At 43.6% G+C, this 25972-nt stretch overlaps 1 protein-coding gene across 1 annotated transcript in view; it reads right to left on the bottom strand.

Annotated features, from left to right (window-relative positions):
- Positions 1 to 2570: 2570 nt before the first annotated feature.
- Positions 2571 to 25972, bottom strand: part of LOC138853622 (uncharacterized) — a 38528-nt gene continuing 15126 nt past the window's right edge. Inside the window, exons 2-3 of the mRNA XM_070091513.1 lie at positions 2912 to 3086; positions 2571 to 2676 (exon numbers count right to left, since the gene is read on the bottom strand). Coding sequence (XP_069947614.1) covers positions 2571 to 2676; positions 2912 to 3086 — 281 coding nt within the window. The remainder of the gene's footprint in view (positions 2677 to 2911; positions 3087 to 25972) is intronic.

Here is a 25972-nt window from a genome sequence, read left to right as displayed (position 1 = left end):
TTCCCAAATTCCTTTTTTTATCTAATAACTGGCCCCCTGGAAGTCACCAGATTATAAACACTTAAAAACAACTCAGGGAATCTGTCTAATGCCCCAAACCATTACTTTTAAAAAGGAGCGGCCCATACCCTTTTCGCATTATTTATTTTTTTAAAAATTAACAAAAAACCCCTTTCCCAAAACACCAAGATGGCAAGGGTTAAAAAATACATAAAGGTGGTGCCCCTACAGACTTAAACAACTATGGGCCAAATCAAACACCAGCTACCCAAAATTTTTTGAAAACTCAGAAGGAACTATTTCTTTTAAAAGGCACAAAACATACTCAACCCCTGCCAATTTGGATTCAGGAAAATAAAAGCATAATGATGCAATCAAAAAAATGTTTAGACCCTGTTTTTTGCATTGGAAAATAAGGAATATCCCAAAAAATTTTTATTGACCTGAAAAGTTTTTGACACAGTAGCCCCGACACCCTACCCCAAAAACGCCATGGGATAAAATTTTACCCTTGTTTTTTCCCAAATCTTACCTTACTAATGGGTATCGGTATTCCCATTAAAACAGCATCAAAAACCCGGACTTGATCGGGGTTTCCCGCGGGAAAAGTGTCCTTGGCCCCCGCTCCCTCATATAAATCAAATGATCTTTCCAAAGTACCCCAACATAAAACCCCATTCTTTTTGCTGACAAACGACTTATGTCATCTCTCCCCCAAATTTCCTTCCCCTCAACACCATTTTTAACGGGAGCTGATCAAAATTCATTGGGATGAAAACCAATAAACTTACGCTTAACACAAGAAACCTACTATATTATGTTTGGTAGCAGGCAGAGATGCAAAAATTAACATTAAGATCGACCCTCTAATTAAAGACATAATAGGGGGCCCAAAATTTCCAGGCCTTTCCCTTTACAACCTGAAATTTTAGCACCCATATCCCAAAACATAACCAAAAAGATCCAAAAAAGGGTTTTTAACCCCTTTCCCAAAATACGATACTCGTGCCGGGAAAAGCCCTTCTCACACTATACCACCATTATTTTTTACCTCACCTATGCTATTTGGCGGGGATCAACTGCAACAACACACCTAAAACCCAAAACAAAAACAAAAAACTGCAATGGGGAAAATCCTTTAAAACCCATCCCTGGCAAACACCCCCCCTTCCAAAATCTAAACTTTTCTCCCCCGTTCAGTACATCCACCTTACTACTGTGCAATCTACATCTACAGGACCTTAAAACCCCAAAATCAAACCGACCTAAAAAAGCTTTCCCCGGGTAGTTGTGACAGAAAACCCCAGGCATAACCCAAACACAAAAAATCTCTGACATTCCCCCTGTCCCACCAAACCCTTTAAAAAAATTTAAAAGTCAAAAGGCCCCAAAATCTGGAACACCCTACCTGAGAACTTTTAGGGAAATGCAGACACATTCATCACCTTAAAAATACCATTAAAAAAATCTTTTCTCCCCATACACCCCTCAACTAAAAAACACGAATACCACCTGGTTGGTTCACATTAAACCCCCTCCCCCATTTGACCATAAACAGAAATATTAATCCCCAAAAACTTAAAATAATGAATTATGGGTTTCCCAAACTGAAACTATTTTACTTTGCCAAAACAAAAACCCTTCACATTCTTTAAAATCACAAACTAGTATTTTTGTCACTTTACCATAATACCAACCACCCCATAATTTTTAATATTTTTAAAAAAAAGAATTAAATAAGTCCCTTTAAATGCCCAACCTTGCCCAGGGGTTCCCGTAAAACCCCTTTTAATCAAATTTTTTAAAAAAAAACCAAACAACCAAAATTTTGTAAATTCAACATTGTAATCTTTATAGAGAATAAACTTTTAATTTGGGAAATTTTAATAGGGGAAAGGAAAAGGGGGGAGGGGGGTCCTCGAAAGGGGTTGGAAAAGAGGGGGAAAGGGGGTTTTTTGGGCAAAGGGGTTGGACTTCCAGCAAGCGGGGAGGGGTGTTAGATGGAGGAATGGGCGAATGGGTCCCGGGGCCCGACGATCTGTTGGAGTTTTGAGCAGGGTAATATTTATTTAAGGATTTAGGGGAAAACCCTTTTTTCATATAGTCGGACTTTAGTCCGGAAATGGGGAAATACAAAGCCTGCACTTTAAAAAGGGGGTTTGGGGTATTAAAAGTTTGGGAGGATTTTGGGGATCTTTTTTTGGGATATGCTTTAAACTGTTGCGTTCTGAGCACCTCTGCAAAAACAGGTGATAATGTGTGAGTGTGGTGAAAGTGTTGAATGATGATGAAAGTATTTTCTTTTTGGGGATTTTCTTTCTTTTTTGGGTCACCCTGCCTTGGTGGGAGACGGCCGACTTGTTGAAAAAAAAAAATTTACTCCAGCTCTAAACAATGAATTATATTGTTATTACGGGTGTTAAATTCTTGGGGAATTACTAAACACGAAAGAGTTATAAGCGCCGGAGGGAACTGGAAGGTAATCAAGTTCCATTCCAGGAAGCAGAGAGGAGCTCCAATTTCTTGGATCAAAAAGCCCTTCACCAGCAACACGGCATCACCCTTGAGGGTCATAAACGCTGTACCTCATAGAGTATGGGCCCTAGGTCCTCCCCGAAGAGACCATGGACGAAGTAGAACTTCGAACTACGAACAGCCACCCGGATGTCGAAGTACCTGAAGGAGGGTAGACTGTTATCATAAAGTGCTTGAATAATAAATAAAAATATTATTACTATTCTAAATATATATCACTATGTATAAACAGAAAGATGGACATTAAGCTCGAAGCGTGGTCCATATATTGACTGTCAATTTAAGAACTAGAGTTCGAGTGTCCAGTCCATCTTTCTGTTTATTCATTAACAGTTGTTTATTACGACTTAATCTTAATTTGTGTATTCACACACACCTGATCCCGTGTGAGAGTTGCTCTGAGGCAGAGGCTCGCTGGGTGACACACCACCTTAGGAGGGTGGGACGGGCCAGGCAGGGTAAACAAGAGTCCAGCTGTGAGATGAATCCAGGTGCGTCAGGACCCACCTGATCTCCCTCCGTTAGGCTGTAGCTGAAGGAGTCATGCGAACCTGCAGGAGAGACATGACCAGATTAATGCTGGTCCAATACTTTGGCACCCAGCCACGCTAGACGTTCTGCTTCAAAGCAGCCAGCATTCAGGACAGTGGTTTGAGTGTTTCATCTCATCCCCTGCATACTTGTTCTGCGAAGTCTAAACATTCTAAAAATCTTTCGTTGTTCGATGCATGTAGGGGATGAGATGAAAAACTCAAAACCACCGTCCTGAAGGCTGGCTGCTTTGGACCAAAACGCCTAGCGTGGCTTGGCGCCAAAGTATTGCACTACTGTGAACGGGTGAGTGGAGTACTACGTATCTTATCCTAAAGTTCGTACGTCTGAGTCTCCTTCGGCCTGAGATTAGTGTTTGTGAATATATATATATATATATATATATATATATATATATATATATATATATATATATATATATATATATATATATATATATATATATATATATATATATATATATATATATATATATATAGATATATATATATATATATATATATATATATATATATATATATATATATATATATATATATATATATATATATATATATATATATATGCAATAAGATCACAGTAAACAGGTGGGCTAGACCCTTTATATGCTTTCCTTTGATGCATTACTTTCATTGTTCCTTGATAATGTGAGTAGTCATGAAAGCGCTTGGAATTTCTCTATTGTTTCACAGTGGTTGTTTTGCATATATATATATATATATATATATATATATATATATATATATATATATATATATATATATATATATATATATATATATATATATATATATATATATTTATACACACAGTTTTCTACTCTACACTAACACGAGTTCAACACACAGGAACAGACTGAGAATGGTAACAGATACGCAAGAGCACAGTTGATATTGAAAACAAATGACTCACGAGTCGCAGGAATGATATGAAATATGTCTTCAGTCTTAGAGCGGTCAGGAAGTGGAACGACCTTGACACTGACAGTTCATATATATTTCAACAAGTCGGCCGTCTCCCACCGAGGCAGGGTGACCCAAAAAAGAAAGAAAATCCCCCCCAAAAAATACTTTTATCATCATTCAACAGTTTCACCTCACTCACACATAATCACTGTTTTTGCAGAGGTGCTCAGAATACAACAGTTTAGAAGTATATACGTATAGTGATACACAATATATCCCTCCAAACTGCCAATATCCCAAACCCCTCCTTTAGAGTGCAGGCATTGTACTTCCCATTTCCAGGACTCAAGTCCGGTTATATAAAATAACCGATTTCCCTGAATCCCTTCACTAAATATTACCCTGCTCACACTCCAACAGATCGTCAGGTTCCAAATACCATTTGTCTCCATTCATTCCTATCTAACACGCTCACGCACGCTTGCTGGAAGTCCAAACCCCTCGCCCACAACACCTCCTTTACCCCCTCCCTCCAGCCTTCTCGAGGACGACCCCTACCCCGCCTTCCTTCCCCTACAGATTTATACGCTCTCCATGTCATTCTACTTTGATCCATTCTCTCTAAATGACCAAACCACCTCAACAAACTCCTCTTCAGTCCTCTGACTAATACTTTTATTAACTCCACACCTTCTCTACACATATGCTGCTATGTATGATAATTCTATGTAACTGTATTTGTGTATACCTGAATAAACTTACTTACTTACTAATTCCTAATTTCCACACTCCAAATTTTCTGCATAATATTTACACCACACATTGCCCTTAGACAGGACATCTCCACTGCCTCCTCGCTGCAGCATTTACCACCCAAGCTTCACACCCATATAAGAGTGTTGGTACTACTATATTTTCATACATTCCCTTCTTTGCCTCTTGGCAGGTTAAATCACCACCACCAGATGTAGACCAAACGAAATGTAAACTTTGCCAGATGGACTATTGTCACACCTTGCGTCATTATGTACTGGAGTGTGATCAAATTAATGAATTTAGAAACAACTCACTCAGAAATGTTTCAAGAAATGGCAAAGTATTTTATCCACAGTGGTATATTGCAGACCATTCTGGAGAAATACCCTGACTTTGCTAGCTGTAAATAAAGCATTACCCCGTGTGCATGTGTGTGTGTGTGTGTGTGTGTGTGTGTGTGTGTGTGTGTGTGTGTGTGTGTGTGTGTGTGTGTGTGTGTGTGTGTGTGTGTGTGTGTGTGTGTGTGTGTGTGTGTGTGTGTGTGTGTACTCACCTACTTGTACTCACCTATTTGTGGTTGCAGGGGTCGAGTCACAGCTCCTGGCCCCGCCTCTTCGCTGATTGCTACTAGGTCCTCTCTCTCCCTGCCCCATGAGCTCTATCATACCTCGCCTTAAAACTATGTGTATGGTTCCTGCCTCCACCACATCACTTTCTAGGCTATTCCATGGCCTGACTACTCTATGACTGAAGAAATACTTCCTAACATCCCTTTGATTCATCTGAGTCTTCAACTTCCAATTGTGACCTCTTGTGTCTGTGTCCCATCTCTGGAACATCCCGTCTTTGTCCACCTCGTCTATTCCGCGCAGTATTTTATATGTCGTTATCATGTCTCCCCTGACCCTCCTGGCCTCCAGTGTCGTCAGGCCGATTTCCCTCAACCTTTCTTCATAGGACAATCCCCGTAGCTCTGGGACTAGTCTTGTTGCAAACCTTTGCACTTTCTCTAATTTCTTGACGTGCTTGACTAGGTGTGGATTCCAAACTGGTGCTGCATACTCCAGTATGGGCCTGACGTAGATGGTGTACAGAGTCTTAAACGAATCCTTACTGAGGTATCGGAACGCTATCCGTAGGTTTGCCAGGCGCCCGTATGCTGCAGCAGTTATCTGATTGATGTGCGCCTCAGGAGATATGCTCGGTGTTATACTCACCCCCAGATCTTTTTCCTTTAGTGAGGTTTGCAGTCTTTGGCCATCTAAACTATATTGTGTCTGCGGTCTTCTTTGCCCTTCCCCAATCTTCATGACTTTGCATTTGGCAGGGTTAAATTCAAGGAGCCAGTTGCTGGACCAGGCTTGTAGCCTGTCCAGATCTCTTTGTAGTCCTGCCTGATCCTCGTCCGATTCGATTCTTCTCATTAACTTCACATCGTCTGCAAACAAGGACACTTCTGAGTCTATCCCTTCCGTTATGTCGTTCACGTATACCAAGAACAGCACAGGTCCTAGGACTGACCCCTGTGGAACCCCGCTTGTCACAGGCGCCCACTCTGACACCTCGTCGCGTACCATGACTCGTTGTTTCCTCCCTGTCAGATATTCTCTGATCCATTGCAGTGCCTTTCCTGTTATGTGTGCCTGGTCCTCTAGCTTTTGCAGTAACCTCTTGTGAGGAACTGTGTCGAAAGCCTTCTTGCAGTCCAAAAATACGCAGTCGATCCACCCCTCTCTCTCTTGTCTTACTTCTGTCACCTTGTCATAAAACTCTAGTAGGTTTGTGACACAGGATTTTCCTTCCCTGAAACCGTGCTGGTTGTCAATTATACACTTGTTTCTTTCCAGGTGCCCCACCACTCTCCTCCTGATGATCTTCTCCATGACCTTGCATACTATACACGTTAGAGATACAGGTCTGTAGTTTAGTGCCTCATGTCTGTCTCCCTTTTTAAAAATTGGGACTACATTTGCCATTTTCCATACCTCAGGGAGTTGCCCAGTTTCAAATGATGTGTTGAAGATCTTTGTTAATGGCTCACACAATATCTCTGCTCCCTCTTTAAGGACCCATGGAGAGATGTTGTCTGGTCCCACCGCCTTTGAGGTGTCAAGTTCGCATAGCAGCTTCTTCACCTCCTCCTTGGTTATATGTACCTCATCCAGCACTTGCTGGTGTGCCCCCCTGTTCTGATTTCTTGGAGTCCTACTGGTTTCCACTGTAAATACCTCTTTAAATCTTGTGTTGAGCTCCTGACATACCTCTCGGTCGTTTCTTGTGAATTCCCCATCACCCTTCCTCAGTCTGATTACCTGGTCCTTGACTGTTGTTTTCCTCCTGATGTGGCTGTACAACAGCTTCGGGTCAGTCTTTACTTTTGATGCTATGTCATTTTCATATTGTCTCTGAGCCTCCCTTCTTATCTGTGCATATTCGTTTCTGGCTCTTCGGCTGATTTCTTTATTTTCCTGAGTTCTCTGTCTTCTGTACCTTTTCCATTCTCTAGTACACCTAGTTTTTGCCTCCCTACACCTTTGGGTGAACCAAGGACTCGTTCTGTTCTTCCCATTATTTCTGTTTCCCTTGGGAACAAACCTCTCCTCTGCCTCCTTGCATTTTGTTGCTACATAGTCCATCATTTCTTGTACTGGTTTTCCTGTCAGTTCCCTCTCCCACTGAATGTCTTGAAGGAAGTTCCTCATGCCTGAGTAGTTCCCCCTTTTGTAGTTTGGTTTTTCCCAGCCTATTCCTGCTACTCTCTCCACTTGGAGCTCAACTATGTAGTCGAAGCACAGAACCACATGATCACTAGCTCCCAGGGGCCTTTCATACATGATACCCTCGATGTCCGAACTACTCATGGTGATTACAAGGTCCAACCTTGCTGGTTCATCCTCTCCTCTCTCTCTGGTAGTGTCTCTAACATGTTGATGCATGAGGTTCTCCAGTACCACATCCATCATCTTGGCTCTCCATGTTTCGGGACCCCCATGGGGCTCCAGGTTTTCCCAGTCAATCTCCTTGTGATTGAAATCACCCATAACTAGTAACTTTGCTCCCCCCATGTGTGCTCTCCTGGCCACCTCGGCTAGTGTGTTGATCATTGCTCTGTTGCTCTCATCGTATTCTTCTCTTGGCCTCCTGCAGTTCTGTGGTGGGTTGTACATTACTGCAATTATCACCTTATGTCCCTCAGACTGGATTGTTCCTACTAAGTAGTCCCTTTCGCCCATGCCATCCATTCCTTCCATTTTCTCAAAACCCCACTGGTTTTTAATGAGCAGTGCAACTCCTCCTCCCCCTCTCCTCCCTCTGTCTTTCCTGAAGATTTGATATCCGGATGGAAAGATTGAATCTGTTATTATTCTGGTGAGTTTTGTGTCTGTGAGTGCTATTATGTCTGGGGATGTCTCTTTGATTCTTTCGTGCCACTCCTCATACTTGTTTGTTATTCCATCTGCATTTGTATACCACACCTTCAACTTCTTTTCTAAGACTGTGGTCTGGGAAGTATATTGGGGTTGGGGAAGTGGGAGACCTGGTAAGGAACTATGGGTTGTTGCTGTGGGGGTGAAGTTTGTAATGTAGTGGGTGGGGGCATTGGATGTGGCATGGATGTGTGTGTGCATGTGTGTGTGTGTGCGCGTGTGTGTGTGTGTGGGTGTGTGTGAGAGTGTGTGTGTGTGTGTGTGAGGGTGTGTGTGTGTGTGTGTGTGTGTGTGTGTGTGTGTGTGTGTGTGTGTGTGTGTGTGTGTGTGTGTGTGTGTGTGTGTGTGTGTGTGTGTGTGTGTGTGTGTGTGTGTGTGTGTGTGTGTGTGTGTGTGTGTGTGTGTGTGTGTGTGGGTGTGTGTGTGGGTGTGTGTGTGCGTGTGTGTGTGCGTGTGTGTGTGCGTGTGTGTGCGTGCGTGGGTGTGCGTGCGTGGGTGTGTGTGTGGGTGTGTGTGAGGGTGTGTGTGTGGGTGTGTGTGAGGGTGTGTGTGTGTGGGTGTTGGTGTGTGTGTGTGTGGGTGTGTGTGTGTGGGTGTGCGTCCTTGTGTGTATGCATATATTTGTACGCTCGTGTGCACATGTCCGTGCGTGCGCCCTCGTGTGTGTATGTGTGTGCGCGCGCGCTAGTGTGGGTGTATGATCCACTTAATATTTGTATTTATAACTCATTACAATTGTGACCAGGTGTGGACGTATCAGTGGTTCATTACTTTGTAATTTGCTCATGACTGTAACCATGTATAGGAGTGAAGCTGATTCATTACCTCTGTAACTTGTCATGATTGTGACCAGATCTACCTGGAGTTCATTACCTTTGTAACTAGTTCAGCTATCATAACTTTGGGGTACAGTCACTGGACCCATTATGTACCTTTGTAATCTTTTGACTACCGCCCACAGGATGGGTATGGGGTGCATAATAAACATATTAAACTAAAGTGTGTGTGTGTGTGTGTGTGTGTGTGTGTGTGTGTGTGTGTGTGTGTGTGTGTGTGTGTGTGTGTGTGTGTGTGTGTGTGTGTGTGTGTGTGTGTGTGTGTGTGTGTGTGTGTGTGTGTGTGTGTGTGACTCAACAATCAATATTTGCACCAATAACTCATTACAGTTGTGACCGGGTGTGGAAGTGTGAATTGCTCATTACTCTATAATTTGTTCATGATTGTAGCCATGTATAAACGTAAGTAACCATTCTACAGAATTCATTACCTTTGTAACTTGTACCAAGTTCAGCTATCAAAACTTTGGGGGCCCAGTCCCTGGACCCATTACGTACCTCTGTAATCTGTAAATACCTTTGTAACTTGTCATGATTGTGACCAGACCTACATGGAGTTCATTACCTTTGTAAATTGTGAGTTCATTACCTTTGTAAATTGTGAGTTCATTACCTCTGTAACTTGCTCAGCTATCAAAACTTTGGAGTCCAGTCCCTTGACCAATTATGTACCTCTGTAATCTTTTGACTACCGCCCACAGGATGGGTATGGGGTGCATAATAAACATATTAAAGTAACTAACTGCCTCCATAGATAACATTTTTTTGCCTCCACATATATCTCAATGCACCACTCACCTTTTTTCCTTCATCAATTCTATGATTAACCTCATCCAGCATATAACCAAAAAAGTATCCAAAACGGTTGGGATCCTCTCCAAGATACGATACTACGTGCTGCAAAATGCCCTTCTCACACTATACCACTCACTTATTTATCCATACCTCACCTATGCTATTTGTGCTTGGGGATCAACTGCAGCAACTCACCTAAAGCCAATAATAACCCAACAAAAAGCTGCAGTAAGAATAATCACTAAATCCCATCCCTGGCAACACCCCCCCCACTCTTCATAGATCTAAACTTACTCCCTGTTCAGTACATCCACACTTACTACTGTGCAATCTACATCTACAGGGCCTTAAACTCTAATATCAACCTTGACCTAAAACGCTTTCTTGATAGTTGTGACAGAACCCACAGGCATAACACCAGACAAACATCTTTACGACATTCCCCGTGTCCGACTAAACCTTTACAAAAATTCAATGTATGTCAAAGGCCCTAAAATCTGGAATACCCTACCTGAGAACTCTAGAACTGCAGACACATTCATCACCTTCAAAACTACCATTAGAAAACATCTTATCTCCCTGATACACCCCATCAACTAACTAAACGAATACCACCTGGTGGTTCACACTTACACTCACTCACTCATTTGACCATAAACAGAAATATTAATCTCAATCTTAAAATAATAAATCCTGTGATACTCCAATACTGAAACTATGTACTGTGCCAAAACAAAAGCATTCACATTGCTAAACTCACAAACTAGTATTTAGTCACTTAGCCATAATACCAACTTACCTCATTTTGTAATATTTTACAATTAAGAATAAAACTAAGTCTGCCCGAAATGCCTAGCCATGCTAAGCGTTCTAGTGGTACACTCTGTAATCACAATTTTACTACATGTAAACCACACAATAACCAAATTTCTGTAAACTCAACATTGTAATCCTTATAGAGAATAAACTTTGAAAATTTGAATCCTTCATAAATCCATCCGCTGACATGTCAACGCCCAAATATCTGAAAACATTCACTTCTTCCATACTCCTCCTCCCCAATTTGATATCCAATTTTTCTTTATTTAAATCATTTGATACACTCATCACCTTACTCTTTTCTATGTTCACTTTCAACTTTCTACCTTTACACACACTCCCAAATTCGTCCAGTAACCTTTGCAATTTTTCTTTAGAATCTCCCATAAGCACAGTATCATCAGCAAACAGTAACTGTGTCACTTCCCATTTTGTATTTAATTCCCCATAATTTAATCCCACCCCTCTCCCGAACACCCTAGCATTTACTTCTTTTAGAACCCCGTCTATAAATATATTAAAAACCATGGTGACATTACGCATCCCTGTCTAAGACGTACTTTTACTGGAAACTAGTCTCCCTCTCTTCTACACACCCTAACCTGAGCCTCACTATCCTCATAAAAACTCTTTAAAGCATTTAGTAACTTACCACCTATTCCATATACTTGCAACATCTGCCACATTGCTTCCCTATCCTCTCTATCATATGCCTTTTCTAAATCCATAAATGCAATAAAAACTTCCCTACCTTTCTCTAAATACTGTTCACGTATATACTTCAATGTAAACACTTGATCTACACATCCCCTACCCACTCTGAAGCCTCCCTGCTCATCCGCAATCCTACATTCTGTCTTACCTCTAATTCTTACAATTATAACCCTATATATAACACTTTTCCTGGTATACTCAGTAAACTTATTCATCTATAATTTTTACAATCTCTTTTGTCCCCCTTCCCTTTATATAAAGGGACTATACATGCTCTCCGCCAATCCCTAGGTACCTTCCCCTCGTTCATACATTTATTAAACAAAAATACCAACCACTCCAACACTATGTCCCCCCTTGCTTTTAATATATATATATATATATATATATATATATATATATATATATATATATATATATATATATATATATATATATATATATATATATATATATATATATATATATATGTATGTATATATGTAAATATATATATATATATATATATATATATATATATATATATATATATATATATATATATATATATATATACATATATATAAGGACACGACCAGTGACCTTGACTATACTGGAATACAACTACTTGTGAGGAAGCGAGTGAGTGCGTCTGAGTGGGGAGGGGGGGGGTTGTGTAGATGGCAAGAGGTCAAGGCAGTGGTGGTGACACGGGTGTGGAAGGTTGTGTAGATAGCAAGAGGTCAAGGCAGTGGTGGTGACATGGGTGTGGACGGCTGACTGTTGATCCCGGCTATTTGACCCAAGGGGAGAAGTCATAAAAGGAAAACTGAATCGGGAATAATGTCCGGGTAGCCGTCTTGAGAGGGAGTGTCGACTCTCTCCTGGAATTTGGAAGTCGCCCGAATCTTCCAGTGAAATCAACTAAGGTATAATAGAAGCGTTATCGCCAGATATTCATTAAAGTTGACACCACTCGCAATGTCCGCCTCCCACAGTATTAATTCCCACTACACGTATGTTTATTTGTATTGGCCAATATAAATTGCCTACCAAAAGGGAGGCGTTAAGATGTGAATTATACTGAAATCTTCTTTATACTTTTTAATGTAATTTATGTAAAATAACCCAAGCAAATTACTCGGGTCAAGTAACTGATATTATCGAACATACAGTCCACAAATGTGTCAGTGTTGCTGGCAAAAAATTTTCAAATAATTTTAAGAACTATATGTTGTAATAATAATTCAAAGTCCAGACGTATAAGACGTGATGACCTGAGAAGGTGATCACGAAGGTAGGATATTATTGTGACCTGGTGACCTTAGAGTCCCATTTGACTCTGAGCTGCATCAATATTGTGACCTGGTGACCTTAGAGTCACATTTGACTCTGAGCTGCATCAATATTGTGACCTGGTGACCTTAGAGTCCCACTTGACTCTGAGCTGCATCAATATTGTGACCTGGTGACCTTAGAGTCCCACTTGACTCTGAGCTGCAGCAATATTGTGACCTGGTGACCTTAGAGTCCCACTTGACTCTGAGCTGCAGCAATATTGTGACCTGGTGACCTTAGAGTCACACTTGACTCTGAGCTGCATCAATATTGTGACCTGGTGACCTTAGAGTCACACTTGACTCTGAGCTGCATCAATATTGTGACCTGGTGACCTTAGAGTCCCACTTGACTCTGAGCTGCAGCAATATTGTGACCTGGTAACCTTAGAGTCACACTTCGACTCTGAGCTGCATCAATATTGTGACCTGGTGACCTTAGAGTCACATTTGACTCTGTGCTGCATCAATATTGTGACCTGGTGACCTTAGAGTCACATTTGACTCTGAGCTGCATCAATATTGTGACCTGGTGACCTTAGAGTCCCACTTGACTCTGAGCTGCATCAATATTGTGACCTGGTGACCTTAGAGTCACACTTGACTCTGAGCTGCAGCAATATTGTGACCTGGTGACCTTAGAGTCACAATTGACTCTGAGCTGCATCAATATTGTGACCTGGTGACCTTAGAGTCACACTTGACTCTGAGCTGCATCAATATTGTGACCTGGTGACCTTAGAGTCCCACTTGACTCTGAGCTGCATCAATATTGTGACCTGGTGACCTTAGAGTCACACTTGACTCTGAGCTGCAGCAATATTGTGACCTGGTGACCTTAGAGTCCCACTTGACTCTGAGCTGCATCAATATTGTGACCTGGTGACCTTAGAGTCACACTTGACTCTGAGCTGCAGCAATATTGTGACCTGGTGACCTTAGAGTCACACTTGACTCTGAGCTGCAGCAATATTGTGACCTGGTGACCTTAGAGTCACACTTGACTCTGAGCTGCAGCAATATTGTGACCTGGTGACCTTAGAGTCCCACTTGACTCTGAGCTGCATCAATATTGTGACCTGGTGACCTTAGAGTCCCACTTGACTCTGAGCTGCAGCAATATTGTGACCTGGTGACCTTAGAGTCCCACTTGACTCTGAGCTGCAGCAATATTGTGACCTGGTGACCTTAGAGTCCCACTTGACTCTGAGCTGCAGCAATATCAGTATAAACTGTTTGATGTACTAAAGTTTCTTCACAATTATGGCGGTGAAATAATTCGGAACATTCCCTGTAAAATTTTCCAGAATAATTTCTCACAGTGATTATCCGTGGTCCTTGTTAGTGGTTGGTAACACTGTAATGGTGGTGCAGGTGGTATGGTAACACTGTAATGGTGGTGCAAGTGGTCTTGGTAACACTGTAATGGTGGTGCAGGTGGTCTTGGTAACACTGTAATGGTCGGGCAGGTGGTCTTGGTAACACTGTAATGGTGGTGCAGGTGGTCTTGGTAACACTGTAATGGTGGTGCAGGTGGTCTTGGTAACACTGTAATGGTGGTGCAGGTGGTCTTGGTAACACTGTAATGGTCGGGCAGGTGGTCTTGGTAACAATGTAATGGTGGTGCAGGTGATCTTGGTAACACTGTAATGGTGGTGCAGGTGGTCTTGGTAACACTGTAATGGTCGGGCAGGTGGTCTTGGTAACACTGTAATGGTGGTGCAGGTGGTCTTGGTAACACTGTAATGGTCGGGCAGGTGGTCTTGGTAACAATGTAATGGTGGTGCAGGTGGTCTTGGTAACACTGTAATGGTCGGGCAGGTGGTCTTGGTAACACTGTAATGGTGGTGCAGGTGGTCTTGGTAACACTGTAATGGTCGGGAAGGTGGTCTTGGTAACACTGTAATGGTCGGGCAGGTGGTCTTGGTAACACTGTAATGGTCGGGCAGGTGGTCTTGGTAACACTGTAATGGTGGTGCAGGTGGTCTTGGTAACACTGTAATGGTCGGGCAGGTGGTCTTGGTAACAATGTAATGGTCGGGCAGGTGGTCTTGGTAACACTGTAATGGTCGGGCAGGTGGTCTTGGTAACACTGTAATGGTCGGGCAGGTGGTCTTGGTAACACTGTAATGGTCGGGCAGGTGGTCTTGGTAACACTAATGGTCGGGCAGGTGGTCTTGGTAACACTGTAATGGTCGGGCAGGTGGTCTTGGTAACACTGTAATGGTGGTGCAGGTGGTCTTGGTAACACTGTAATGGTCGGGCAGGTGGTCTTGGTAACAAAGTAATGGTGGTGCAGGTGGTCTTGGTAACACTGTAATGGTCGGGCAGGTGGTCTTGGTAACACTGTAATGGTGGTGCAGGTGGTCTTGGTAACACTGTAATGGTCGGGCAGGTGGTCTTGGTAACAATGTAATGGTGGTGCAGGTGGTCTTGGTAACTAAGTAATGGTGGTGCAGGTGGTCTTGGTAACAATGTAATGGTGGTGCAGGTGGTCTTGGTAACAATGTAATGGTGGTGCAGGTGGTCTTGGTAACAAAGTAATGGTGGTGCAGGTGGTCTTGGTAACAATGTAATGGTGGTTCAGGTGGTCTTGGTAACAATGTAATGGTCGGGAAGGTGGTCTTGGTACCACTAATGATCGGGCAGGTGGTCTTGGTAACACTGTAATGGTCGGGCAGGTGGTCTTAGTAACACTGTAATGATCGTGCAGGTGGTCTTGGTAACACTGTAATGGTCGGGCATGTGGTCTTGGTAACACTGTAATGGTCGGGCAGGTGGTCTTGGTAACACTGTAATGGTCGGGCATGTGGTCTTGGTAACACTGTAATGGTCGGGCAGGTGGTCTTGGTAACACTGTAATGGTCGGGCAGGTGGTCTTGGTAACAATGTAATGGTCGTGCAGGTGGTCTTGGTAACAATGTAATGGTCGTGCAGGTGGTCTTGGTAACAATGTAATGGTCGTGCAGGTGGTCTAGGAAACAATGTAATGGTCGTGCAGGTGGTCTTGGTAACAATGTAATGGTCGTGCAGGTGGTCTTGGTAACAATGTAATGGTCGTGCAGGTGATCTTGGTAACACTGTAATGGTCGTGCAGGTGGTCTTGGTAACACTGTAATGGTCGTGCAGGTGGTCTTGGTAACACTGTAATGGTCGTGCAGGTGGTCTTGGTAACAATGTAATGGTCGTGCAGGTGGTCTTGGTAACACTGTAATGGTCGTGCAGGTGGTCTTGGTAACACTGTAATGGTCGTGCAGGTGGTCTTGGTAACACTGTAATGTTCGTGCAGGTGGTCTTGGTAACACTGTAATAACACTGTAATGTAATGTCGGTGCAGGTGGTCTTGGTAACAATGTAATGGTGGTGCAGGTGGTCTTGGTAACAAAGTAATGGTGGGCAGGTGGTCTTGGTAACAGTGTAATGGTGGTGCAGGTGGTCTTGGTAACAAAGTAATGGTGGTGCAGGTGGTCTTGGTAACAATGTAATGGTGGTGCAGGTGGTCTTGGTAACAATGTAATGGTCGTGCAGGTGGTCTAGGAAACAATGTAATGGTCGTGCAGGTGGTCTTGGTAACAATGTAATGGTCGTGCAGGTGGTCTTGGTAACACTGTAATGGTCGTTCAGGTGGTCTTGTTAACACTGTAATGATCGTGCAGGTGGTCTTGGTAACAATGTAATGGTCGTGCAGGTGGTCTTGGTAACAATGTAATGGTCGTGCAGGTGGTCTTGGTAACAATGTAATGGTCGTGCAGGTGGTCTAGGAAACAATGTAATGGTCGTGCAGGTGGTCTTGGTAACAATGTAATGGTCGTGCAGGTGGTCTTGGTAACAATGTAATGGTCGTGCAGGTGATCTTGGTAACACTGTAATGGTCGTGCAGGTGGTCTTGGTAACACTGTAATGGTCGTGCAGGTGGTCTTGGTAACACTGTAATGATCGTGCAGGTGGTCTTGGTAACAATGTAATGGTCGTGCAGGTGGTCTTGGTAACAATGTAATGGTCGTGCAGGTGGTCTTGGTAACAATGTAATGGTCGTGCAGGTGGTCTTGGTAACAATGTAATGGTCGTGCAGGTGGTCTTGGTAACAATGTAATGGTCGTGCAGTTGGTCTTGGTAACAATGTAATGGTCGTGCAGGTGGTCTTGGTAACAGTGTAATGGTCGTGCAGGTGGTCTTGGTAACACTGTAATGGTCGTGCAGGTAGTCTTAGTAACAATGTAATGGTGGTGCAGGTGGTCTTGGTAACAATGTAATGGTCGGGCAGGTGGTCTTGGTAACACTATGTAATGGTCGTGCAGGTGGTCTTAGTGACAATGTAATGGTCGTGCAGGTGATCTTGGTAACACTGTAATGGTCGTGCAGGTGGTCTTGGTAACAATGTAATGGTCGTGCAGGTGGTCTTGGTAACAATGTAATGGTCGTGCAGGTGGTCTTGGTAACACTGTAATGGTCGTGCAGGTGGTCTTGGTAACACTGTAATGGTCGTGCAGGTGGTCTTGGTAAAAATGTAATGGTCGTGCAGGTGATCTTGGTAACACTGTAATGGTCGTGCAGGTGGTCTTGGTAACACTGTAATTGTCGTGCAGGTGGTCTTGGTAACAATGTAATGGTCGTGCAGGTGATCTTGGTAACACTGTAATGGTCGTGCAGGTGGTCTTGGTAACAGTGTAATGGTCGTGCAGGTGGTCTTGGTAACACTGTAATGGTCGTGCAGGTGGTCTTGGTAAAAATGTAATGGTCGTGCAGGTGATCTTGGTAACACTGTAATGGTCGTGCAGGTGGTCTTGGTTACACTGTAATGGTCGTGCAGGTGGTCTTGGTAACACTGTAATGGTAGTGCAGGTGGTCTTGGTAACACTGTAATGGTCGAGCAGGTGGTCTTGGTAACACTGTAATTGTCGTGCAGGTGGTCTTGGTAACAATGTAATGGTCGTGCAGGTGGTCTTGGTTACACTGTAATGGTCGTGCAGGTGGTCTTGGTAACACTGTAATGGTCGTGCAGGTGGCCTTGGTAACAATGTAATGGTCGTGCAGGTGGTCTTGGTAACAATGTAATGGTCGTGCAGGTGGTCTTGGTAGCACTGTAATGGTCGTGCAGGTGGTCTTGGTAACAATGTAATGGTGGTGCAGGTGGTCTTGGTAACACTGTAATGGTCGTGCAGGTGGTCTTGGTAACACTGTAATGGTCGTGCAGGTGGTCTTGGTAGCACTGTAATGGTGGTGCAGGTGGTCTTGGTAACAATGTAATGGTCGTGCAGGTGGTCTTGGTAACACTGTAATGGTGGTGCAGGTGGTCTTGGTAACAATGTAATGGTGTGCAGGTGGTCTTGGTAACAATGTAATGGTGGTGCAGGTGGTCTTGGTAACAATGTAATGGTCGTGCAGGTGGTCTTGGTAACAATGTAATGGTCGTGGCAGGTGGTCTTGGTAACACTGTAATGGTCGTGCAGGTGGTCTTGGTAACACTGTAATGGTCGTGCAGGTGGTCTTGGTAAAAATGTAATGGTCGTGCAGGTGATCTTGGTAACACTGTAATGGTCGTGCAGGTGGTCTTGGTTACACTGTAATGGTCGTGCAGGTGGTCTTGGTAACACTGTAATGGTAGTGCAGGTGGTCTTGGTAACAATGTAATGGTCGTGCAGGTGATCTTGGTAGCAATGTAATGGTGGTGCAGGTGGTCTTGGTAACACTGTAATGTTGGTGCAGGTGGTCTTGGTAACAATGTAATGGTGGTGCAGGTGGTCTTGGTAACAATGTAATGGTTGTGCAGGTGGTCTTGGTAACAATGTAATGGTGGTGCAGGTGGTCTTGGTAACACTGTAATGGTCGTGCAGGTGGTCTTGGTAGCAATGTAATGGTGGTCCAGGTGGTCTTGGTAACAATGTAATGGTGGTGCAGGTGGTCTTGGTAACACTGTAATGGTGGTGCAGGTGATCTTGGTAACAATGTAATGGTCGTGCAGGTGGTCTTGGTAACAATGTATTGGTCGTGCAGGTGATCTTGGTAACACTCTAATGGTCGTGCAGGTGGTCTTGGTAACACTGTAATGGTCGTGCAGGTGATTTTGGTAACACTGTAATGGTCGTGCAGGTGGTCTTGGTAACACTGTAATTGTCGTGCAGGTGATCTTGGTAACAATGTAATGGTCGTGCAGGTGGTCTTGGTAACAATGTAATGTTGGTGCAGGTGTCCTTGGTAACAATGTAATGGTGGTGCAGGTGGTCTTGGTAACAATGTAATGGTGGTGCAGGTGGTCTTGGTAACAATGTAATGGTGGTGCAGGTGGTCTTGGTAACAATGTAATGGTGGTGCAGGTGGTCTTGGTAACAATGTAATGGTGGTGCAGGTGGTCTTGGTAACAATGTAATGGTGGTGCAGGTGGTCTTGGTAACAATGTAATGGTGGTGCAGGTGGTCTTGGTAACAATGTAATGGTGGTGCAGGTGGTCTTGGTAACACTGTAATGGTGGTGTAATGGTGGTGCAGGTGGTCTTGGTAACACTGTAATGGTGGTGCAGGTGGGCTTGGTAACACTGTAATGGTGGTGCAGGTGGTCTTGGTAACAATGTAATGGTGGTGCAGGTGGTCTTGGTATCAATGTAATGGTGGTGCAGGTGGTCTTGGTAACACTGTAATGGTGGTGCAGGTGGTCTTGGTAACAATGTAATGGTGGTGCAGGTGGTCTTGGTAACACTGTAATCGTGGTGCAGGTGGTCTTGGTAACACTGTAATGGTGGTGCAGGTGGTCTTGGTAACACTGTAATGGTGGTGCAGGTGGTCTTGGTAACAATGTAATGGTGGTGCAGGTGGTCTTGGTAACACTGTAATGGTGGTGCAGGTGGTCTTGGTAACACTGTAATGGTGGTGCAGGTGGTCTTGGTAACAATGTAATGGTGGTGCAGGTGGTCTTGGTAACACTGTAATGTTGGTGCAGGTGATCTTGGTAACAATGTAATGGTGGTGCAGGTGGTCTTGGTAACACTGTAATGTTGGTGCAGGTGGTCTTGGTAAGAATGTAATGGTCGTGCAGGTGGTCTTGGTAACACTGTAATGTTGGTGCAGGTGGTCTTGGTAACAATGTAATGGTCGTGCAGGTGGTCTTGGTAACAATGTAATGGTCGTGCAGGTGGTCTTGGTAACACTGTAATGGTGGTGCAGGTGGTCTTGGTAACAATGTAATGGTCGTGCAGGTGGTCTTGGTAACAATGTAATGGTGGTGCAGGTGGTCTTGGTAACAATGTAATGGTGGTGCAGGTGGTCTTGGTAACAATGTAATGGTCGTGCAGGTGGTCTTGGTAACAATGTAATGGTGGTGCAGGTGGTCTTGGTAACACTGTAATGGTGGTGCAGGTGGTCTTGGTAACAATGTAATGGTGGTGCAGGTGGTCTTGGTAACAATGTAATGGTGGTGCAGGTGGTCTTGGTAACACTGTAATGGTCGTGCAGGTGGTCTTGGTAACACTGTAATGGTGGTGCAGGTGGTCTTGGTAACACTGTAATGGTCGTGCAGGTGGTCTTGGTAACAATGTAATGGTGGTGCAGGTGGTCTTGGTAACAATGTAATGGTGGTGCAGGTGGTCTTGGTAACAATGTAATGGTGGTGCAGGTGGTCTTGGTAACAATGTAATGGTGGTGCAGGTGGTCTTGGTAACAATGTAATGTTGGTGCAGGTGGTCTTGGTAACAATGTAATGGTGGTGCAGGTGGTCTTGGTAACAATGTAATGGTGGTGCAGGTGGTCTTGGTAACAATGTAATGTTAGTGCAGGTGGTCTTGGTAACAATGTAATGGTGGTGCAGGTGGTCTTGGTAACAATGTAATGGTGGTGCAGGTGGTCTTGGTAACAATGTAATGTTGGTGCAGGTGGTCTTGGTAACAATGTAATGGTGGTGCAGGTGGTCTTGGTAACACTGTAATGGTGGTGCAGGTGGTCTTGGTAACACTGTAATGGTGGTGCAGGTGGTCTTGGTAACAATGTAATGGTGGTGCAGGTGGTCTTGGTATCAATGTAATGGTGGTGCAGGTGGTCTTGGTAACACTGTAATGGTCGTGTGGTGGTCTTGGTAACACTGTAATGGTGGTGCAGGTGGTCTTGGTAACACTGTAATGGTCGTGCAGGTGGTCTTGGTAGCAATGTAATGGTCGTGCAGGTGTCTTGGTAACAATGTGGTGCAGGTGGGTCTTGGTAACACTGTAATGGTGGTGCAGGTGGTCTTGGTAACACTGTAATGTTGGTGCAGGTGGTCTTGGTAACAATGTAATGGTCGTGCAGGTGATCTTGGTAACACTCTAATGGTCGTGCAGGTGGTCTTGGTAACAATGTAATGGTGGTGCAGGTGGTCTTGGTAACAATGTAATGGTCGTGCAGGTGGTCTTGGTAACACTGTAATGGTGGTGCAGGTGGACTTGGTAACACTGTAATGGTGGTGCAGGTGGTCTTGGTAACACTGTAATGGTCGGTGCAGTAATGGTGGTGCAGGTGGTCTTGGTAACACTGTAATGGTGGTGCAGGTGATCTTGGTAACACTGTAATGGTCGTGCAGGTGGTCTTGGTAACACTGTAATGGTGGTGCAGGTGGTCTTGGTAACACTGTAATGGTGGTGCAGGTGGTCTTGGTAACAATGTAATGGTCGTCAGGAGTCGTGGTAAACCAGCAGTAATTCCAACTTGCAAAATTAAAGTTGTGATCAAGTTTGGTGTTAAAAATTCCGTTTTGAAAGTGTGCAACAAACGGTGTTCGTTGATTGGTTTATATTTGTCAGTTGCTAAGGAACGAAAACACTGTGTTGAGTACATGATACACTTGTTTATTGGCACTTTTCAAAATAATTTATTATATGATGAATAGTTTTTTGACAGAATTGATTGCTTGTGGATAATTAAAAATTAATCTGACACACACACACACACACACACACACACACACACACACAGGCATGATCCATACAGTGGAGTCAGGATCCATACATAGCTTTAAGCAGAGGTATGATAAAGTTCACGGTTCAGGGAGAGTGACCTAGTAGCGACCAGTGAAGAGGCGGGGCCAGGAGCTGGGACTCGACCCCTGCAACCACAACTAGGTGAGTACACACACATACAGTGGACCTAGGGGCGACCAGGTGGGGCCAGAAGCTGTGATTCGACCCCTGCAACCACAAATAGGTAAGAACAAATAAGCAAGAACACTCACACACACAAGAGCTGTGACTCAAACTCTACAATTACAAATAAGTGAGTACACACACATACACAGCTGATGTGCATGTAGTTGGGACTTTATTGATGGTGGTATTAAGAACGAGTTTCCTAAGTATGCGTTTATAACGAGTGAAACATGCAACGAGGCAGTTTAACACACTATCTGATCACTCCTGACATAACTACCCTTGACCTAACAACCTCAAAATACAATTTTCCCCAGCTTGTTTAACTTGTTTAACTGGCATTTAAACTAGAAGAATGTCAACAAAATATTCGTGAGTAAATAATAAACTACCTAATTTGCACCTGAAGGCTTATTAGCGAGTTGCTTAAGACAGTTACCTTCACACATGTTTGATAAAACACCTGGCTCCATTTCATTCTGTTTTTCTAATTTCTGACGAAGGTTACATACGGAAAGACCTCGACCCCCCCCCCCCTTCCCTCTCATTGTTATTTACATTTTCTGTTGTCCTTTTTGCATTATATATAATATATATTTATATATATAATATATATATATATATATATATATATATATATATATATATATATATATATATATATATATATATAATATATATATATATATATATATATATATATATATATATATATATATATATATATATATATATATATACTATATCTTTATGAAATATTAAGGCCTAAGAGTTATACAGTGAAGTAAATCTTCTCAATTTAAAACGTCAATATTTTAAACTTCGTTTTATCTTTCTCAAATCGATGCTTTATTTAAGCTGGGTTAACTTAACTCAGGCAAGTTTAAGTTTTTAAACATTTACTAACGTATATTTAAAACAAATAAGCGAGTAAGAAAACCAGGCTCTCATGTCTGTCAATGGATCGACACCATGCCCAGCCCTTCTAGGGTAGGGTAGGTGCCTGAGCCCGAGCCTTTAGCTCATAAGACTGTCATTCCCATTTGCCATAAACTAAACTCTGTGTGTGTGTGTGTGAGTGTGAGTGTGAGTGTGAGTGTGAGTGTGTGTGTGTGTGTGTGTGTGTGTGTGTGTGTGTGTGTGTGTGTGTGTGTGTGTGTCTGTGTGTCTGTGTGTGTACTCACCTATTTGTGGTTGCGTGTGTGTGTGTGTGTGTGTGTGTGTGTGTGTGTGTGTGTGTGTGTGTGTGTGAGTGTGAGTGTGAGTGTGAGTGTGAGTGTGTCAGTGTGTGTGTGTGTGTGTGTACTCACCTATTTGTACTCACCTATTTGTGGTTGCAGGGGTCGAGTCCTAGCTCCTGGCCCCGCCTCTTCACCGGTTGCTACTAGGCCCTCTCTCTCCCCGCTCCATGAGCTTTATCAAACCTCGTCTTAAAACTGTGTATGGTTCCTGCCTCCACTACGTCATTTTCTAGGCTATTCCACGGCCTTACAACTCTATGACTGAAGAAATACTTCCTACTATCTCTCTGACTCATTTGTGTCTTCAACTTCCAATTGTGGCCTCTTGTTTCTGTGTCCCCTCCCTGGAACATCCTGTCTTTGTCCACCTTGTCTATTCCACGCAGTATTTTATATGTCGTTATCATGTCTCCCCTGACCCTCCTGTCCTCCAGTGTCGTCAGGCCGATTTCCCTTAATCTTTCTTCATAGGACATTCCCCTTAGCTCTGGAACTAACCTCGTCGCAAACCTTTGTACTTTCTCTAGTTTCTTGACGTGCTTTATCAAGTGCGGGTTCCAAACAGGTGCTGCATACTCCAGTATGGGCCTGACATACACGGTGTACAGTGTCTTGAATGATTCCTTACTAAGGTATCGGAATGCTGTTCTCAGGTTTGCCAGGCGCCCATATGCTGCAGCAGTTATCTGATTGATGTGTGCTTCCGGAGACATGCTCGGTGTTATACTCACCCCAAGATCTTTCTCCTTGAGTGAGGTTTGCAGTCTTTGGCCACCTAGCCTATACTCTGTCTGTGGTCTTCTGTGCCCTTCCCCTATCTTCATGACTTTGCATTTGGCAGGATTAAATTCGAGAAGCCATTTGCTGGACCAGGTGTCCAGTCTGTCCAGGTCTCTTTGAAGTCCTGCCTGGTCCTCATCAGATTTAATTCTCCTCATTAACTTCACATCATCTGCAAACAGGGACACTTCTGAGTCTAACCCTTCCGTCATGTCGTTCACATATACCAAAAATAGCACTGGTCCTAGGACCGACCCCTGTGGGACCCCGCTCGTCACAGGTGCCCACTGTGATACATCATTACGTACCATGACTCGTTGTTGCCTCCCTGTCAGGTATTCTCTGATCCATTGCAGTGCCCTTCCTGTTATATGCGCCTGATGCTCTAGCTTCTGCACTAATCTCTTGTGAGGAACTGTGTCAAAGGCCTTCTTGCAGTCCAAGAAGATGCAATCAACCCACCCCTCTCTCTCTTGTCTTACTTCTGTTATTTTATCATAAAACTCCAGAAGGTTTGTGACACAGGATTTGCCTTCCGTGAATCCGTGCTGGTTGGCATTTATACTCTTGTTCCGTTCCAGGTGCTCCACCACTCTCCTCCTGATAATCTTCTCCATAATTTTGCATACTATACACGTCAATGACACAATGTGTGTGTGTGTGTGTGTGTGTGTGTGAGTGTGAGTGTGAGTGTGAGTGTGAGTGTGAGTGTGTGTGTGTGTGTGTGTGTGTGTGTGTGTGTGTGTGTGTGTGTGTGTGTGTGTGTGTGTGTGTGTGTGTGTGATTCAACAATCAATATTTGCACCAATAACTCATTACAGTTGTGACCGGGTGTGGAAGTGTGAATTGCTCATTATTCTATAATTTGTTCATGATTGTAGCCATGTATAAACGTAAGTAACCATTCTACAGAATTCATTACCTTTGTAACTTGTGAGCTCATTACCTTTGTACCTAGTTCAGCTATCAAAACTTTGGGGGCCCAGTCCCTGGACCCATTACGTACCTCTGTAATCTGTAAATACCTTTGTAACTTGTCATGATTGTGACTAGACCTACCTGGAGTTCATTACCTTTGTAAATTGTGAGTTCATTACCTTTGTAAATTGTGAGTTCATTACCTTTGTAAATTGTGAGTTCATTACCTCTGTAACTTGCTCAGCTATCAAAACTTTGTAGTCCAGTCCCTGGACCAATTATGTACCTCTGTAATCTTTTGACTACCGCCCACAGGATGGGTATGGGGTGCATAATAAACATATTAAACTAAACCCATTTGCCTCCTTGGGGCGGGGATGGCAGACCAGAGAGGCCTAGCTTGTGGCTAGGACTGGGGACAGTTGGTCCCAAAGATGAGGAGGTCCTTGTGCCTCCTCCCATGGGAGACTTAGGTCTCAGACACTCCCTAAAGAGGGAGCCAAGGCCGGGCCACCACTTGGAAAAGGCCCGGGCCGGGAGAATACCGGCTAATCTTTAATTAATAATAATAATAAGTCTGTCAATGAGGTGGACGGGAAAAAAAAATAGGAAACGTTCAAATTTGGACTTTCATCACTTGTGCTGTGATTGGTGAATGGCAGGCAATTCAGGTTCGATCCAAGGAAGGGGCGATGGCTCCATTTATCTGGATCAAGAGCCCATCAAAAGTATCAGGACCTTCATCTCGAAGGGTGTTTTATATAACTTAGATATATCATTAATTTCCATGTGTGTTCAACCTGAACGTCACATATTTAGGAACGTGGCAGCACGTTTGTTAACAGTCAGTGCCTCAAGTACGTCCAAATACTACGTTCTATTGTCTCGCTGACCGTTTTCTATAACATACTGTTGTTGAGGGCATACTTCATGATTTATCACCAAGTGTTAATACCATGTCTTGATAAGATAAGATAAGATAAGATAAGATTTCGTTCGGATTTTTAACCCCGGAGGGTTAGCCATCCAGGATAACCCAAGAAAGTCAGTGCGTCATCGAGGACTGTCTAACTTATTTCCATTGGGGTCCTTAATCTTGTCCCCCAGGATGCCACCCACACCAGTCGACTAACACCCAGGTACCTATTTGCTGCTAGGTGAACAGGGCAATAGTGTAAGGAAACGTGTCGAAATGTTTCCATCCGCCGGGAATCGAACCCGGGCCCTCCGTGTGTGAAGCGGGAGCTGTAGCCACCAGGCCACCGGGCCTGTTT

This window comes from Cherax quadricarinatus, chromosome 35 (genome assembly GCF_038502225.1).
Source record: "Cherax quadricarinatus isolate ZL_2023a chromosome 35, ASM3850222v1, whole genome shotgun sequence".
NCBI lineage: Eukaryota > Metazoa > Arthropoda > Malacostraca > Decapoda > Parastacidae > Cherax > Cherax quadricarinatus.
This window is presented reverse-complemented; position numbering and strand designations above follow the sequence as displayed.